The sequence below is a fragment of the Porites lutea genome, chromosome 7 (genome assembly GCF_958299795.1).
Source record: "Porites lutea chromosome 7, jaPorLute2.1, whole genome shotgun sequence".
Lineage (NCBI taxonomy): Eukaryota > Metazoa > Cnidaria > Anthozoa > Scleractinia > Poritidae > Porites > Porites lutea.
The window spans coordinates 34,185,139-34,202,249 of record NC_133207.1 but is presented as its reverse complement, the minus strand read 5'-3'; the positions used below and the strand labels follow the sequence as shown (position 1 = coordinate 34,202,249).

At 38.0% G+C, this 17,111-nt stretch overlaps 1 protein-coding gene across 1 annotated transcript; it reads right to left on the bottom strand.

Annotated features, from left to right (window-relative positions):
• Positions 1 to 10,583: 10,583 nt before the first annotated feature.
• On the bottom strand, positions 10,584 to 14,800 carry LOC140944105 (uncharacterized). The gene is made up of 2 exons (XM_073393229.1): positions 14,524 to 14,800; positions 10,584 to 12,137 (listed from the first exon to the last, which is right to left on the bottom strand). The coding sequence occupies exons 1-2, from the start codon at positions 14,798 to 14,800 to the stop codon at positions 11,782 to 11,784; spliced, it is 633 nt and encodes a 210-aa protein (XP_073249330.1). The 3' UTR covers positions 10,584 to 11,781.
• Positions 14,801 to 17,111: the final 2,311 nt, after the last annotated feature.

The window sequence follows — 17,111 nt, the reverse complement described above, 5'->3', positions numbered from 1 at the left end:
GATTTTCTGAAGTTTAATTTTTCATATTTTACAACCCAGGTTACACTATTTTTCTATAAAATGTGATCGAGAGAGGAATCAGAAAAATTCTTATTTTCGTAAAACGTTAAATTGAATTATTGAACCTAAAATTTTCTGAAAAATAATACTGAAGCCCTTGTAATTTCGAAAAGACCTAAGTTCCTCTAGGATGACCGAACAGATAAAGATTTTGAAGCGCCGCTTGGAATGCATTTCTAGAGGTCTAAAAGTACTCAGGATAGCCTCAAAACTGTTTTGAACGTATTTTGGAGGAAATCGTAGTTGGGTGCCCCTGAACTTACATGAAGATAAGTCTGACTATAAACTTCACTGAAGACACACTCTTTAATTTCACAAATTCCTTTGTTTTTTTGGCGTTTTGAAGCGGAAGATGACGGTAAAAATAAACTCAATTGTGAAGGGTATACTGTTTTAATTTCTTTCTAGACAAAACAGCTTTACTGTGTCATCCCAATGAAACATAATAGTAATGAAACACATAAGGCAGGATTTTAAATTTATTGTTCTAGTTATAGGTTTGTTTAGAGACCTGATAATAATCAGGAGCCTATAGCAGGCTCCTGTAATAACTAATTAATGCTTTTGGGAACTGGTTACCTCATTGTCTGGAAATAATTTGTAGGTCGATTTAAAAGTTTTGAAACGATGTTAGAAATTTTCCTTTGATAAATAAACATAAATTAAATCAATCATTAAAAGTGAAAACTAACACTTTTTAGCTAAATAGCGAAGAAGACAAAAAAGGCAAAACAATCCCCGCAGGATAAAGAAATGAACAGAGATGAATCAGGCGTTCTTATTTTAAAATTCACTGGGCAAATGATATGGACGGGAAGAACGATAAATATAGTTTCTCAAACCCCTCAAGCAAGCAATAAATCTTTCCTAACGTGCTGCGTACCGTGTCACCGATTTCTTTCGAGCTAACCATGGAACAAATGTGTCAAGACCCTCCCAGAAAAATATCTCAAATAAGTGTCAATCAAGCCCTGCCTTGGCAAAGGAAAAGAAAGTAATGAGGGTATTGTTGAACCTATTTTTTCAAACATGATGGTTCTAGTTTCCTCGTAAACTTGTACTTTTGAGTTGATCAGACAAAGAAAGGTGTGATGAATTTACAAACAAATGTTAAGTCCTTACCTTCTGACGAAAATCCAATAATAATTAATATATTTAGTGTCCTTAACTATCACAATGTTGCACTACGTAATGTAAATCTCTAAGGTTTATCTTCTCCTGGCCGGCAATGGAAGTTATAAGCGATAAGCCGCAGTTCAAATTAAAAAGGATTTCACGGCTCATTTGTTATTCATCATAGTTACGGGTCACTGAACTATTAAGCTACTCCGGTGGTAGCTTTTATACAATGTTGTTCAGATTGGCTAAAATTGGCCATCCCCAATTCGCCTGAGAAAGATAATCCGCCCCTAAATTTATAATATGCATAAGTTAACTAAAAAAAAAAGGCGAAAGAGTTCAAGACTATCAGAAGAAACCATTCAACTTTCATTCTCTCAAAGGAAAGATTTATCGAATTCATCAAATAAAAATAAAACAATTAGAATATTTTGGACTTATATCCTGCCCTAAGAGAGTCATCATAATAAAAACTCTCCACAAGATCCCATTTTATCGATCATACCAGACTGGCATTCCTTATCTCTAGCACTAAAAGGCTAAGGTCGTTTATAAGGAACTTGACTCTCTCAAAATTCCACACCAGTGCAAAGCCAAACAAAATGAAACAACATAGTCTTCAAGGGGGGATGTACTACTGATTGGAAAACAGCTTATGCCTTGGCATCTAGATACACGAAAAGTACGACCCCCATTAACTTTCAATACCGATTGCTGTACCCCCATAAATTTGGGGGGAGATCGCGCGGCGATCTGTAAAGAGAAAATAAAAAGGGTCTGTGAACAGGCAAAAAATCTCTCCCTTTCCCACCTCACCCTTCGCCCCCGGTTGCTTCACTTAATTATCCCCAGAACTGAGCGATTTTCAGGAGCCACTAGCATCATGGGATAGTAGGCAAGCACTGAAGAGGTTAATGAAGGATTTCATATGCTAAAGACAGCATGGTGTTGCCTTACTGGGGGAGTGAAACACAAAGATTTAGTTTTATTACTCGAGTCGATAAGGTATATTGGCCACGATAGGGATAGCTCAGTCCTTCTCCTCCGCAGAGGACTCCATGTGTGCTTGGGAGACTGGGAAGACGGAAAAAGGAGCGCGCGGGGGAAGATGGGAAGGGCAAATAGAAGAAGAGAGGCATTTCCCTCTTCCCATCATCCACTGCGCCCTCGCTATTTTTTGATTATTTCTAATTTTTTTGGAATTCTCAGCGGCCGAGCCTTTGCAGAGGAAAGCGGGGAGAGCTTAATAACCGCACCACAAGATACGGCACCTACACTTTCAACTGGAGCTAAGATTTTTGATAGATGAAATTCACATGAAACAAGTGTAAATATTCCAGTAAGATATTTCTCCGTTATTTCCTGCTTAGTTATATGTCAAATCTTCACTGTACCACAAAGCTACTTTCCTCGAGTCACAGATGGTGGACTAGTGAAAATAAAGGCTTTACAGAATTTTTACCGGTTATGAGTAGCTTGAGAAGAATTAGTATTTCATATCCGATGATATTCAAACAAGAGCCCACCGTGTGCATGAGAAAGAGGAACTGAGAAACCTAGACGCCACAACATTATAAAGTTTTACGAACGTTTATTGAAATTCTTTTAAGATTGTTATGGTCAGATATTAAGCTATCTGCATTCTTGCATTCATTCATCAATTTAAATTATTTAAGGCCATTGAGGAAATTATCCATGAATGTGCCTTTCTCTGAAGGCTTACAATTTTTCTCTTGAAAAGGTGGCAATTTAAAATCTTCGAACTTGCGAGATGCCTCTTGGTGACTCATGCAATATATTATACCCTTATCTTTTGTTTGCTCAATCATATTGCATCCTTTTGTTTTAGCCTGGCTGGCGATGCCAACGCTGTTTTCACCCACGAAGACGATCGACTGCTTCGCCACTGGATCACAAACGGCTTTCCAAAACCACCTCGGGGTCAAAACTCTTCTCTTGAGAGAGATAACTTCACCGCTCGAATCTCTTGCTTTACCGCCTAAAAGGAAAAAGAACCTTAGGTGCGCTAAAGATAAATCCTTTTTAGTAAAATCCAACTAGTGATCTATTATCAATGCTGTGTTCTGATTGGTTGTGCTACTACTAGGCTATATGTTATAGCCCACTAGTAGCGAAAAGTGCCGGCTCGAGGAATAATTGTTTATTACCTTGGTGTAGTCTTGATAGAATATGCCGGCAGCTGTTACATATTATGGGACCTCAGGAAGGATCGAGGCAGCTTAGGGGAATGGGTCCAAGCTAGTGAACAATGTTTTAAAACTGTAAAACTGTTTTAACACTTTAAGTCCCAATATCCACATACAAATTCTCCAACCTGATCTCTATACATTTCCTTAAAGAATGAGTTGAGAGAATTTGATAAAAGATCAAAGCATTTTCTCTTAGGTGATCATTTTATTAATTCTCATAACCCAATCTCTTGACAATGTATGTCTATCGTTATGAGAAAATTGATGTTGGTCACTATTGGGACTCGGGTTAATTGGTCACAGTTTGCTCCTTCTTCGCTCTTCTATGTTCATGAAAGAGCAAGGTAATTCGCTGTTTAGAGTCGATATGCTATGCTAGGCTTATAATAAATGACAGGTGAATACAATCCATAGTTGGTATCAATTCCAGAAGAGCTCAATAAACATTGAAAATTGATTAAAAAACTGGCATCATAATGCATTTGGAAAGGAGGGTTGGGACCTCCAAACTCTTCCTCTGGATCGACGCCACTGCACGTGGTCTGAAATGCGCACTGGCGGAACAGCTGGGGCAAACACATTTAAGAAACATACTTGAAATCATACTCTACGAAGAGTGGATCAAGCGCTGAACGTGATGTTAACAGTATTGCCTTTAAAAAACTGCAGAAATGGCTACTTGATTTAAAAGATGCATTCTTGTTGTAAGTCGGGAAATTGCTGGCAAATACACTGGCACATTGAAGGCCCGCTACTTACCCACACCAGTAAAAACGTATAAATTTCTTCGGCTAGAACTTGCGCATTTTCGTACACCTTTCTCCATTTCTTGCCAGTTCTGGCCGTTAAACTTTTGCCACTGAGGTGCAATGTTTGTTGTTATCATTGTCAGAAGACGCTCATCGTCTGTATTAAAATCTGCATTAGGAGTCAGATGTCCTTTGGCTAAGAAAAACTGCTTTTTGATGTCATAGTTGTTGAACAAGCCTCCTTGGCTGTAAGGATCATAGTCTTCTACTTTCGATTGAGGTACTGGGGCTAGTGGGTGCAGTGCAAAATAATACACAAGGAATTAGTTTATCATTAGGAAAAAGGAAAAAGTGGCGACAAGGCAAGTATCCTAGCTCAATCAATTGAATTATTAAAGGGTTGGTATATGTTTGTCTACCGTGATGGAAACTCAGCTACCTCCGCTCACCCCATGTGACTTGTGTCAAACAATCTCGTTCACTCTGTATGTCTATAACTACCGTGAAATTCCGAAAGTAAGCCCCGGGGCTTATATTTTTCAACAGGCCCTTTGAGAGGGGCTTATATTCGGAGGGTCTTATGTACGGAGGGATTGGGCTAGCCTTATAGTTGGGAGGAAATTTACTGTTTTTCCTTGTCTTACTTTGTACTACAGGACAATTTCCAAGTACAAGCCCCCCCCCCCGGGGGGGGGGCTTATATTTGGAGAGGGGATTTAACGGAAGGTTTTTTGCGTTACGAATTTGGGGGACTTATATTTGGAGGGGCTTATACTTGGAGGGGCTTATACTTGGAGGGGCTTATTTTCGGAAATTTACGGTATTCCCTATAACGATGCACTATTTATACACTTACAAATTTAGTAATGTGAAAGTACTGGAAAAGGTGTCTCATGCGGATAATAATATGGGTTCCTGCTCTGGCAAAGAAAAATTAGTGGAAAGTAAGACTCGTTACCAAATTTTCCTTTGTCTTCTCTCCAGTCGTCTTCTCTTCCTTTTCCCTCAATATCGGGTAGTACAATATGCCCTGTGAAGTCTGGAGTAAGTGTTTCTTTGTTGTAGCAGGCAGCAAACTGTGCCTTAGGTGGTTCAAGACCATAGCACACCTGTACATGGCTTCCTTTATACCCTTAACACTCAACAGACTTGCTCAAAACGGCGTTTGGATTTCCAGAAGCAGTTGTCCACGCGGTGAACAGACACTTGTTGATGTCATTAGAAAAGGCGTTAACATTATGCCCTTCCCTTTTTCCGCTTTCTTAAAGAAAAAGAAAAATTGTAGATCATTTGCCTGTCTAGCAATATTTGTTTGGTTTTCACTGACTTTTTAACTAAAGCTTCATTATATGTTGAGGAAAGTTGATTCTCTTTAATCAGCCACTTTTCGTGTAAGGAGACCAGTTTCTTTCAATATCTTCTTGTGTTCTTTTCCGTTAATGACTGCGTGCTGCACAGGTTAAGTAACGTAAATTCCGCACATTTTTAACTCAACGTTTAGCCAGTTGACCTTATAAAAGTGCTTTCTGACATGCTTAAAAATTTAAAAATGGCTTTCATCCTTCGTTTGTCTGTTTCAAGATCAATTTGTTTCTTAATTAATTACGAGTCTTTTTTTGGTTCGTCATGCCAGAGACCACAAGGTTACTGGCCCGCACTTCGCTGGCGCTTTTTCTATGGTTTACTTTTATTCAGAACTCTTTCTGTTTGCCGGAAGTCGACACTCATACGACAATAACAGCTGATGTTGTTAACTATTTACCTTTTTCAGTAGGAAGGGAAGTTGCCCCTAGAAACATCGCAAAAAGGCTGAAAACCATGAGTAATGATTCTTTTGTTCCCATCTTCGCTGCTCTCCTTTTACTGAATGTATTTGATTTGTTAATCCTTTGGAGTAAAGAAAATTTTAAAAGTTTTTTTAGACTAAAGTATGCTCTATCTCTAAACAAATACAGGAACTCACAGGCGAGTTGGTCCTGATGATTCCGTTTCGGTATCATTTTATCCACTTTTACAAGCTAAATTTGAATCAAATATCGCTGTGATTTATGTGCCAGTTTTTCAAAAATAATCTGCTGGGTTTTTCACAAAATATTTCAAATTAAGAGAGGTATAAATAAATGTTTTATAATAATAATAATGATAATAATAATAATAATTATTATAATTATAATAATAGCAATTATGATTATAATTAATAATAATAATAATAATAATAAGTATCATAGACGATCTGTTTTTTACATAAATATATATAGATTTTGAAAAGACAAATTACGGGAAATTCTTTTTAAATTTATGGGAGCAAAAAGCAGAAATTTGGAACACTGTAGAATGAAGGCCCCACTGAATACCGCCAGGACGGGTTGGGCTCCTTCGTTATCATTAAATAAAAGACTTTATTGTTATAAAAAGATCGTTTCTAAATGCTTTAAAGTATACCTAGACGCTGATGTAATAAGGGTGGCAAAAGTGTGTTAAAAAAAGAAACGATTCTTAAGCCCGTATTGCCACGTCACACACTTTTTGTGCAACCAAAATTTAGTGTATTATATGCATCGGAGTCCTAATTCACATTGAGTTAAAAGAAATAAATGAAAAAAAAATAGAAAAGAGCAAAGCACGTTCATGTCAAAGAAACGGTCCTCTAGATTGCAGAGACTGAGATGATATTTTTCCAAATTCGACACATTAGGCTGTTTTGATTTATCTCAAAAGCAAACAAGGTTAATCTGAGGCCAGTTTCAATCCTGCTTCCAGTCTGACAATAAAACTTCTTAGATGTCATCCAATAGAGACAAGCACCCTTGAAAACTGTCTTCTATATTTTGTTGCAATCCTTTTATGTACGGGAGGAGTCATAAGGACTATGATCACCAGGGTGAGTGAAAAGGTGATACCAATCATCCCTGAATTAATCATCCAAAGTCAGACAATCGACAGCAGTGACCCGAAGCGTTTAGAGTGGAAGATGTTTAGACAAACGTAAAGGGGTGTGTTTTGGCATCATCTCGTTTTGCAAGCCAGATGTGAAACTAGACATCTTATGGCTAAATTTTGGTTTCTGTAACGGACGGGATTAAAAGGGAAGTTGTGGCTTAGAGACACCTTATTTGAAGTAGAATTATCAAGCAGAACGATGACCGCTAGCTTTCAAAAAAAAAAAAATTGACAGTCGATGAAAATCTTTAAAAAGCCGGGCCATCTTCCGCACTTGTTACTCATCTTCTTTTGCGAAAAACAACTGGTAACTGAGCCACTTCTTGCAAAAGAACAACATTTCTTATTAAGTATAAAGCATTCGGAATGATAAAAAAATCTTTTGTTTTCAGTTTCAAAGGATCCCTGCAAACAGTTCGAACTTACCTCACAATATGCTACTGCCCAGTTGATGCGATGGGACACCTGCCGCGAGAATCTGTCCACACAGAACTGAGGCGGGCTACGTCTGCGTTCATATTTATCCAATTGCTTATTTGATAGTCTTCTTTTCAATTGGAATAGTCTGACACTTAAAAATTCACCGTTGGATACCGAAAAATGATGACCACAGCCTCATTGAACAGTCATTGATCATTTACTTTTCAATAACCCCACAATGAACTATTGTGTGTGTCAAGCATACATTATTACCTGTTTCATTAATTTTGCGGTAGAAACTGTAAGCTCATTGCCTAACAACCCCGTTAGGTCACTACGTTTAATATTTAGGGTAACTTAGTAAACCAGACAGACTACTGAAATAAATGATGGATACTAGGAATTGTCTAGATAGCATCAGAATAAAGTCATGAAAATTGTGAAACCGGGAGACAAAAAAAATGGAATTATTGAAAGACAGGATGAATTTAGGGCTGAAGGGCGAAGCTACATTCAATAAAAGAAACAAAGGAAAAGCGTTTAGAATTCAGATTCAATACGAGAATGTTTTTGAAGTTGGTAAATTAAGTAAGAGTCTGAAAGAAAAAAAGTTTGTGGGTTGCTTTGGTAGCAGCGAATGGTCTTTTATAATAGACCCATCCATGGGTTTTTTCAACTCTTGACGTGGACAAGAAAAGAAAAATCCGTCAACTGCGCTAGAAAGAGCGTCTTTAAATCCGTAAAACTGCGAAGTTTGAAAGTAATTTGTTGAAAACTAACCAAGATATAGCTCCTCAAAGTCCAAACCTTTTACAGTCGTTTGTATGGTGACGTTTGTTTGTATATCTTCGCTCGCTTAGGACGTATCACTTTTAAACTCGGAAATTGAAGTAATGTTAAGGCGTTCTTTCTAGTGGTACCGACGGATTTTCCCAAACTGGTACATGTCAACCCCCCCGGGGGGGGGTACTTTTGCCATATATGGGCTGTATGGGTATGTGCCGCTGTAAAGGGTGTGGTTTTTAAGCAGTTTACTCTAGGATAGGGTATATAAATGAGAGCATTTGGGTCTAGAATAGGGTATCATTTTTCAGGAAACTGATCAGTTGGTTGAAGATTTTTAATGACCTCGGTAGTTTCTGGAAAACAGCTACTCTAGGGTAGGGGGATTTGGGGAGTTTACTCTAATATAGGGTAGCAAAATTCAGCTGAGCTAGCTCTGGTATAGGTTAAGGGTTCCAGGGTCTTAGCGGCACATCCCCACCCAGAAATTCCTAAAGAGCCCCCCCCCCCCCGGGTCAAACCTCCCAACTGAATCCATAACACGATGGTTGCACAATTGCAAAGTTACCATTTCTTTTAAAAAGATCGACTTTTTATTTTGCTCACAGCTAGCTGGTGTATGGTGTGTGAATCATTCTTTGCGTTAGTTCCGCTATCGCGCGTTGTATTCAGGTTGTCATGAACTGGATGCATAATAATAAACTATCATTGAATAAGGCTAAGACTGAGTTTCTTTTGTTTGGCAAGAAACAGCAGCTCACCAAAGTAAATATTTCGCACGTTTAATTCATTAATGCAAATATAGCTCCTTTGAAAATTCTTGGAGTTTGGTTAGACGGAACTTATTTATGGCGGACCATATCATTTAGTCTAGCTCTTCAGCGTTCTATCATCTCTACAACATTAGAACAATTAGGAAGTACTTAACCAAAGAATGTACAGAACCACCAATTCATGCTTTTACATCAAGCCGCCTAGACTATTGTAACAGTCTCTTATTTGGAGTTCCCAAATGCCATATTCGCAAAATACAGAGAGTTCAGAATGCAGCTGCGCGTCAGTGGTATTCCAGTAGAGCAAATTTTGTCACATCATACCTCTGCTCAAGTCACTGCACTCGCTGTCTGAAAAATATCGTATGGTTTATAAATTGTGTTAATTACTTTTTAGCTTTTTATCACTGTAATGATCGAGCAATTAACAATTGTTAATGTGATAATCGCGCAACACAAAATTCATTATTATTTTTACACAGTTTTTGCTCATGTTCTTTTTGTGCATCAGCCGGGCGCAAACCATGCACCTCGAACATCAGTCACTCAAGTCACTCATTCTGTTCATACACTGAACACCTTCTTGAGAATCCGTGCAGATCGCAGCATCAGTGCAGATCTTTTGGGTCTCTGTCACAGTAGCTCTCTCTGATACTTTGTTGATGTTTTCTACCAACCCTTTCTTTACTAGCACTGTACCAAGCACGCTAAAAAAACAACCAACCCCTTGTTCTCATCATCTACCGTGCGCTTGCTATATTGGAATACCCTGCGGGAACCTTTGCGGGCCGTGGGAGTTGGAAGGGGGGGGGGGGGGGGGGGAGAGGAGAGGTGACGGTGACGTTTAAAACGCTAGCCTTAGTGTCAAAGCATTGAGGTTAAATTTATTTACCAGACCGAATGAAACAACGTCACAGTTATAAGAAGCAAGAAAAAATTATACTTAAGGCATGCGGAGTTAAAAGCTAATCCTTTTAGAGCTGACACATTCACAGTACATGAAACAAATACAATTTTGCAACATCATATTTCCCTGTTGTCGCTGTCATAGTTATTTGTCAAATCTTCGCTACATCACAACGCTTAACGCTTTCAAGAGCCTAGTTATAAAGTCTGGTTTCCTGCATGCTTTTAGACAAACCAGGATTGCCATCCTAGTTAACCAGGCTTTTTGCACATGTTGTTGGAGCCTGGTAAGCCTGGTTCATTGAATACTTTAAGAGCCTGGTTGAAGCCTGGTTTTCCTGGTTGCTATATGCCAAGCTAACCAAAATCCCCTTGTTAACCAGGCTTTTTACTATATGGTATAGCTTGGTAAGCCTACATGCCGGAGTTTTACAACCAAAGAACCCTGTGTAAGGCTGGCTCCTGACCCTGTATATTGGTGCAACAAAATTGCTTTTCAGTCAAAGATGGAGGACATGAGAAACTAAAGGCTGTAATTTTCAGAATTCTATCTGTATTGATACTGTAGCTTGAAACGAAGAAGTGTTTCATATGCGGTCATATTCAAACAAGAGCACACAGGGTGTTTTGAATTAACTTTTATTGACACTCTTTAAAGTTTATAATAGTCAGGTAAAATGCAGATACTAAACAAGTTAAACTAATTGCATTCTTGCATTCATTCATCAATTTCAATTATTTAAGGCCATTGAGGAAATTATCCATGAATGTGCCTTTCTCTAAAGGCTTACAATTTTTCTCTTGAAAAGGTGGTAATTTAAATTCTTTGAATTCACGAGTTGCCTCTTGGTGGCTCATGCAATATATTATACCCTTATCTTTTGTTTGCTCAATCATATCTTATTCGCATTTCTTGAACAACTGTTCTCATTAATAAACAACCGGAATGTAGATATCGCGTACAGTAATTGAAAAAAAAAAACTACTTAAAATTTTCCTTTAGAACATAAAACACTTTTAAACTTTGGCTATAACATCGCAACAAGTGCACTTTATGTGTACTGTAGCCTAAAAACAGCACAAGTACAGGCTCAGAGTACTAGGTCAATGAAATTGACATGTCACAGGCATTTTAATTTTCCAAAAATTTCGAGCAAGTGGCCTTATTAACGGGGTGAAATTATAAGAAATTCTACTGTTTGGGATTTTAAAATGTGGCTGTTGGCCGTATTAACGGGTGACCGCATTAACGGGGGTTTGCAGTTTCAGTAAGGAAATGTATGGTCGTTTTGCCGGGCCGAAAAAAAGTGGCCGTAACATCGAGGTGACCGTATTACCGAAATGGCCGTAAGACTGGGTTCCACTTTACAGTAAAAACTGTAAAACTGTTTTAATTGGTCACAGTTTACTCCTTCTTCGCCTTTCTCTATTTATGAAGCAGCACTTAATTATTCGCCATTTGATTTTAGTGACGAAGTGCTAATGCTAGGCTTATAGTAAATGGGATTGATGGTAGTGACGGCATCAATTCCAGAAGTGCATAGTCAGTTGTTCAAATGTGGTGTACTAATGCACTTACCCTTTCTCTGAATCGAAGCCACTGAACGTTTTGTTCTCGGAGCAGCCGAAGCACACGCGGAACAGCAAGAGCAAACATATTTAAACATACGCATGGAAGCCTACTTGAAAGCATACCGGCTACAAAGAGTGGATCAACTGTTGAACGTGGTGTCAGCAGTCTTACTTCAAAAAACTGCTGAACCTCTTTAACGGTCGATCGCTGCTTTTTCTCGATTTATTTTAATTAAATGGTTTCTTTATTTAAAAGATGTATTCTCCTTGTATGTCAGGAAATTGCTGGCGAATACACTGGCGCGTTGAAGGCTCGCTATACTTACCCACACCAGTAAAAACGTATAACTCTCTTTCGCTAGAACTTGCGCATCTTCGTACACCTTTCTCCAATCCTGACCAATTCTCGCTGTTGAACTTCTGCCACTGAGGTGCAATGTTTGTAGTTATCATTGTTAGAAGACGCTCATCGTCTGTATTAAAGTCTGCATTAGGAGTCAGATGTCCTTTGGCTAAGAAATACTGCTTTTGGATGTCATAGTTGTCGAACAGGCCTTTTTGACTGTAAGGATCGTAGTCTTCTACTTTCGATTGAGGTACTGGGGCTTGTAAGGTGGAGTGCAAGTAGACAAGGAATTAGTGGAGCATTTCATATGATAAAACAACTGGCGTCATGGCAAGTATCCTAGCTGCGTCAATGGAGATATGAAAGGGAGAGGCATATGTTTCTCTACCGTGATCAGGCAAAAGAAATATATTTCTTACTGGAATCATACCCTTCAACATTCACAAAAACTTAATTTTTATTACATAATTAAAGCGAATTATAGCCCCGCTGCCTACCTAGATCTAACAAGGAAGAACCCTTCCAGAAAAAACGTTAGTGAAACTGAGAATAAGCAGTCCAACAACAACAACGAGCTTTATTTGCATGACCATACCAACACATACACAAAAGCTATTTTTAGGAATCAAAATTACAACACAGGGCAATTACGTTACTTTGATAATAATTTGTCACGAACATCAAAACAAGCTGAAATATATTTTATGAATTGTATATTGATAAAGTAATTAGAAGAGTTCATCAGTTCATTAATCAAACCGTTTATAGGTAACTGGGTAATAATTGGACTTAAAGTCTTGACTTTATAGTAAAATTTATTCCTAATCATAGAGTATGTAGGACATTGAAAAAGAAAGTGAACTTCGTCTTCTATTACACTGCATCCACAAAAAGGGCAATGCCTATTATCCTTCGTAGTTTGATTGTATCTGCCTATTTCTATCATTAGTTTGTGATTGCTTATTCGTAGTTCTACTAAAGCCCTTCTCCCAGCTGTTCCTCTTGTTAAATCTAATTATTATTCATTCAAAATATTTCCCCGATTCTGATTGGCTAAAAGCACACGTTTAATTCACCATAACCAGTTACGGATGACCAAATTTGGAAGAATTTTGACTTTAACGAGGAAATGGCGTCAAAAATGCAGCGTTTTCGCAGGTTAAGGCACCTGGGGACGAGGTTGAGTCGTTTCAAGAGTAAGAACTAGGCGAAAAAATAGCTAAAAACATGGCAAGAACAGCAAGAAGACAACTCGAAGGGCGACATCTGCTATTTGGAGAACTGATTTGCGGAGCTGGACAAACCTAAACGTACACTATCGAAGATGAACTGAACATCGATGGATCGATGGAGGTAAGCATATTTTAGTTACGTTTTTAAACTAGGAATTATTTTGAATGAATAATAAAACAGTTCTTGAATTCGGCTTTCGTATCATATGAAGAATTATGGAATTTCGTATCATATGAAGAATTATCTTGGAGGGTGTTATCCGCCTCGGCCTACGGCCTCGACGGATAACACCCTCCTCGATATCCATAATTCTTTATAAGATACTCAGCCTCATTCATTAACTGTTAAGTAACTAGAGGAGGTATGATCGGTTTTAAAAGATCTATAAAATTCAAGTTTTTGAGAATGTTGAAGGGTGTTTTGCCAATATGAGATATATTCCTGTTTCATTGAACTTAAATACCTTTATACCATAGCTATATCTAATAAATCAGGGTTAAAGTCAGGAAGCTTAAAGTATTCTGACATTTTCATTAAACGAGAGTGGAAGCTACTTTTGCTATTACAGTGTAAGTCGAAGGACACTTAAAAAAGCTTGTTCAACGAGAGATTCCTCATCTTTAGGCTGTATATACAAAATGTGTTTGAGAATTTTTTGATTGATTGTGATATTTAAAGGAAGACGACAAAGCTGTGCTCAAACTTAGGATTGAGACAGGTATGATACGACAATATACCACGTGATGAAAGGTTATGCAGTTTTTGAAATTGTAACAGAATTGAAGATGAAACTCACTTTTTATTAGATTGTCCAAGTTCTTCTTCGATAAGATCCAATTAATTTCATTTATATCACTTGCTTTGAATTGAGAGACAAATTTGTCTCCGGAATAATTAATCCTACTGATGGTTAAAAATAAGCAATGTTTAACATATTTCAAATTATTTTAAATATTTAATTTAAAAAGGATTATCAATAATTAAATTCAAGTAGCTTTTGCAATTATACTGTAATACTTTGTTATAGTCATGCAACTGACGCTTATTAATTGCTGTTGGTAAATCTCTCCCCCTAGCTCTCCTTATCCATGTCAAACAATCCCGTTCATTTTGCACTTGTATAGCTATTCGCTATAATGCAGCACTTCAGAACTTATACACTTATGAGATCTTATGAATCTAGATTATGAAAGTGCTGCCAAATATTTTTTTTATTTGTATGGCGATATGGGCTCCTGTTCTGGCTCCAGTTGTTCAAAAAAAGTGGATAACGCTACCCACTGTGTCTAGTGCCGAACATTTCCCTATAACTTATCCACTGGATAAAGGAATTTTCCGGTAATGAGCACTATATAACGTTAGAGCAACCGGAGCCTGGTAGAGAAAAGTTAGAAGAAAGTAAGACTCGTTACCAAATTTTCCTTCGTCTTCTCTCCATTCATCTTCTCTTCCTGTTCCCTCAATATCGGGTATTACAATATGTCCTGTGAAGTCTGGAGTAAGTGTTTCTTTGTTGTAGCAGGCAGCAAACTGTGCCTTAGGTGGTTCAAGACCATAGCACAGCTGTACATGGCTTCCTTTATACCCTTTACACTCAACGGACTTGCTCAAAACGGCGTTTGGATTTCCAGAAGCAGTTGTCCACGCGGTAAACAGACACTTGTTGATGTCATTAGGAAAGGCGTTCATATCATACGCTTGTCTTTTTAAGCTTTCTTAAAGAGAAAAAAAAATGTAGATCAGTTGCCTGCTCATCAATATTTGTTTGTTGTTCACTCTTGTTGTTGGCGAAAGCTGATTCTCTTTAATCAGTCACGTTTCCTGTCAGGAGACCGGTTCCTTTTGATTTCTCCTTACGTTCTTTTCCGTTGATGAGTAGTGCTGCACAGGTTAAGTAACGTGAACAACCTCCACTCATTTTTAACTAAACTTATATTCAGTTAAGGTAATAAAAGCGCTCCATCGCATACAAAAACATCTACATAAAACGGATTTCATCTTTCCTTTATCCCTTTCTTTGGTTGTGTGTCGTGCCTTGTTTTGGATGATCGTTAAAGAAACCGTAACATTATTGGCCCCCAAGGTGCAATGACGCTTGGTTTTTCGGGTCAGCAGTCTTTCTGTTTGTTCTCAAATGATCTCATATGACAATCATAACTGATCTGGTGCTGTCAGGAGAACTGAACCATTAATCCCTGATTAATTCATGGCTGTTTAGTTACCTTTTTTTGCTGGAGGAGAAGTTGCTCCGAGAAACCTCCCAAAAAGCGCGAAAACTATGAATAATGATTCTTTTGTTACCATCTTCGATGCTCTCCTTCAGTGTATTTGATAAGTTAATCCTTTGGAGTACGGAAGATTAAGACTTGTTAGAATAGGTTCTGTAATGATTTCTAAACAGATACAAGCCTGCAAAGGCATGCTGGAACTAAGCCATTCCGTTTTGGGAACTTTTTATCCATTTTACGAGCTACATTTGTATCAAATATCACTACTATGTACTAGTTTTTCCAAATAATCTGCCACTGCTTTTGCAAAATCTTTCAAATTAAGAGAAAATATACATAGTCATTATACATAGCCTGCGTAGCAAGTGTTGAAAGGGGTAGGGGATTGGGAGGAAGGCAAAAAGGGAGAGGGTAAGGATTTTCGCGCTTTTCTCCGTCCCTCCACCGAACACCTCCGCTTTTTGCACCTGCCCGCCACGCGAGCTGCATTATGCATGATCTGCCTTTCACATATAGATTTTAAAAGGAAAAATTGCAAGAAATTCATATTAAATTAAAATTTATGGGAGTAGAAATTTGGAACACTACAGAATGAGGATCCCACTGAAAACGTAACCGCCATGTACAGACGACTAAACCTAAAAAAGGGAAAAGACTTCATTGTTATATTAACATTTCATCTAGTGTCTCGAAAAGCAGACGCTGGTTCAGATATATGTCGCCAAAAGCAACCAAGGTTAATCTGACTTCAGTTTTCTTACCTCCACTCTGGTAGTGTAATTTATTTGGTGCCAAATATTTCATACTATCGAGACAAGCACGCTTGAAAATTGGTTACAATCCCTATGTACAGGAGGGATACGGTGTAAAGTATTATAAGTACCAGTGAGAGTGAAAAGATAGGAATAATCATGCAAAGTCAGACCTTCGAAGCATTCTTATTTAGACAGGAAAATGACGGTACAAACTTCCTATAAAGGAGTTTGTTTTGACATACCTCGCTTTGCAAGCTAGGTGTGAAACTATTCTGCAACACCTCATGTCTAGATTTACCTTTTGCAAGGAACGGGGTTAAATATAAGCAAAATCTGACTGGGATACGCTGATCTTATTTGAGATAGATTTGAAGTAGAGTTGTCAAGCAGAACAATGACCGTCAGCTTTCAAAAAAAGTTTGTCAGTCGATGAACATGATCTTTAAAGAGCTGGGCCAATCTTTCCGATTTCATACTCATTTTCGTTTGCGAATATCAACAGGTAATAGCAGTCAGTTCTCGCTAAAGGACAACATTTCTTATTAGGTGGAACTTTGACTAAACATTCGAAATGTTAAAAAATCTTCTGTTTATAAGTTAAAAAGGATCTGCTTCACAAAGAGTTCAGTAGAACTTACCTTACAATATGCTACCGCCCAACTGATGCGATAGGACACACCTGGGTATCTGTACACACAGAAGACGGGATACGTCTCCGTTCATATTTGTCTAATGATATCTTTAATAGTCTTTTCAATTGGAAATAGTCCTGCACTTCAGAGTGATTTTACCAGAACCGTGAAACAAATACCAACAAATAGTGCAAAATAGCGACAGGTAAACTGAAGAAGACAATAGAATTAGTGCATAAAATTAGTGCGTAGTGGTCACCCTCTATTAAGGGGTCACCCATCAATTTCCCGAAATTTGCTTCCCACATTTACTGTAATTCAACGGTAACCTCTATTAAGCGGACGCGGTCACCGTTTGGATTTCTCAAATGGCTAATTTTGTTAT

What these genes read in the sequence shown, in the direction of transcription:
- LOC140944105 (XM_073393229.1), bottom strand. Translation starts at nt 14,800, where the DNA reads ATGAACGCCTTTCCTAATGACATCAACAAGTGTCTGTTTACCGCGTGG. An exon ending in AGAAGACGAAGGAAAATTTG is followed by an intron (nt 12,138 to 14,523) that starts GTAACGAGTCTT and finishes CCACCTTACAAG; the next exon opens with CCCCAGTACCTCAATCGAAA.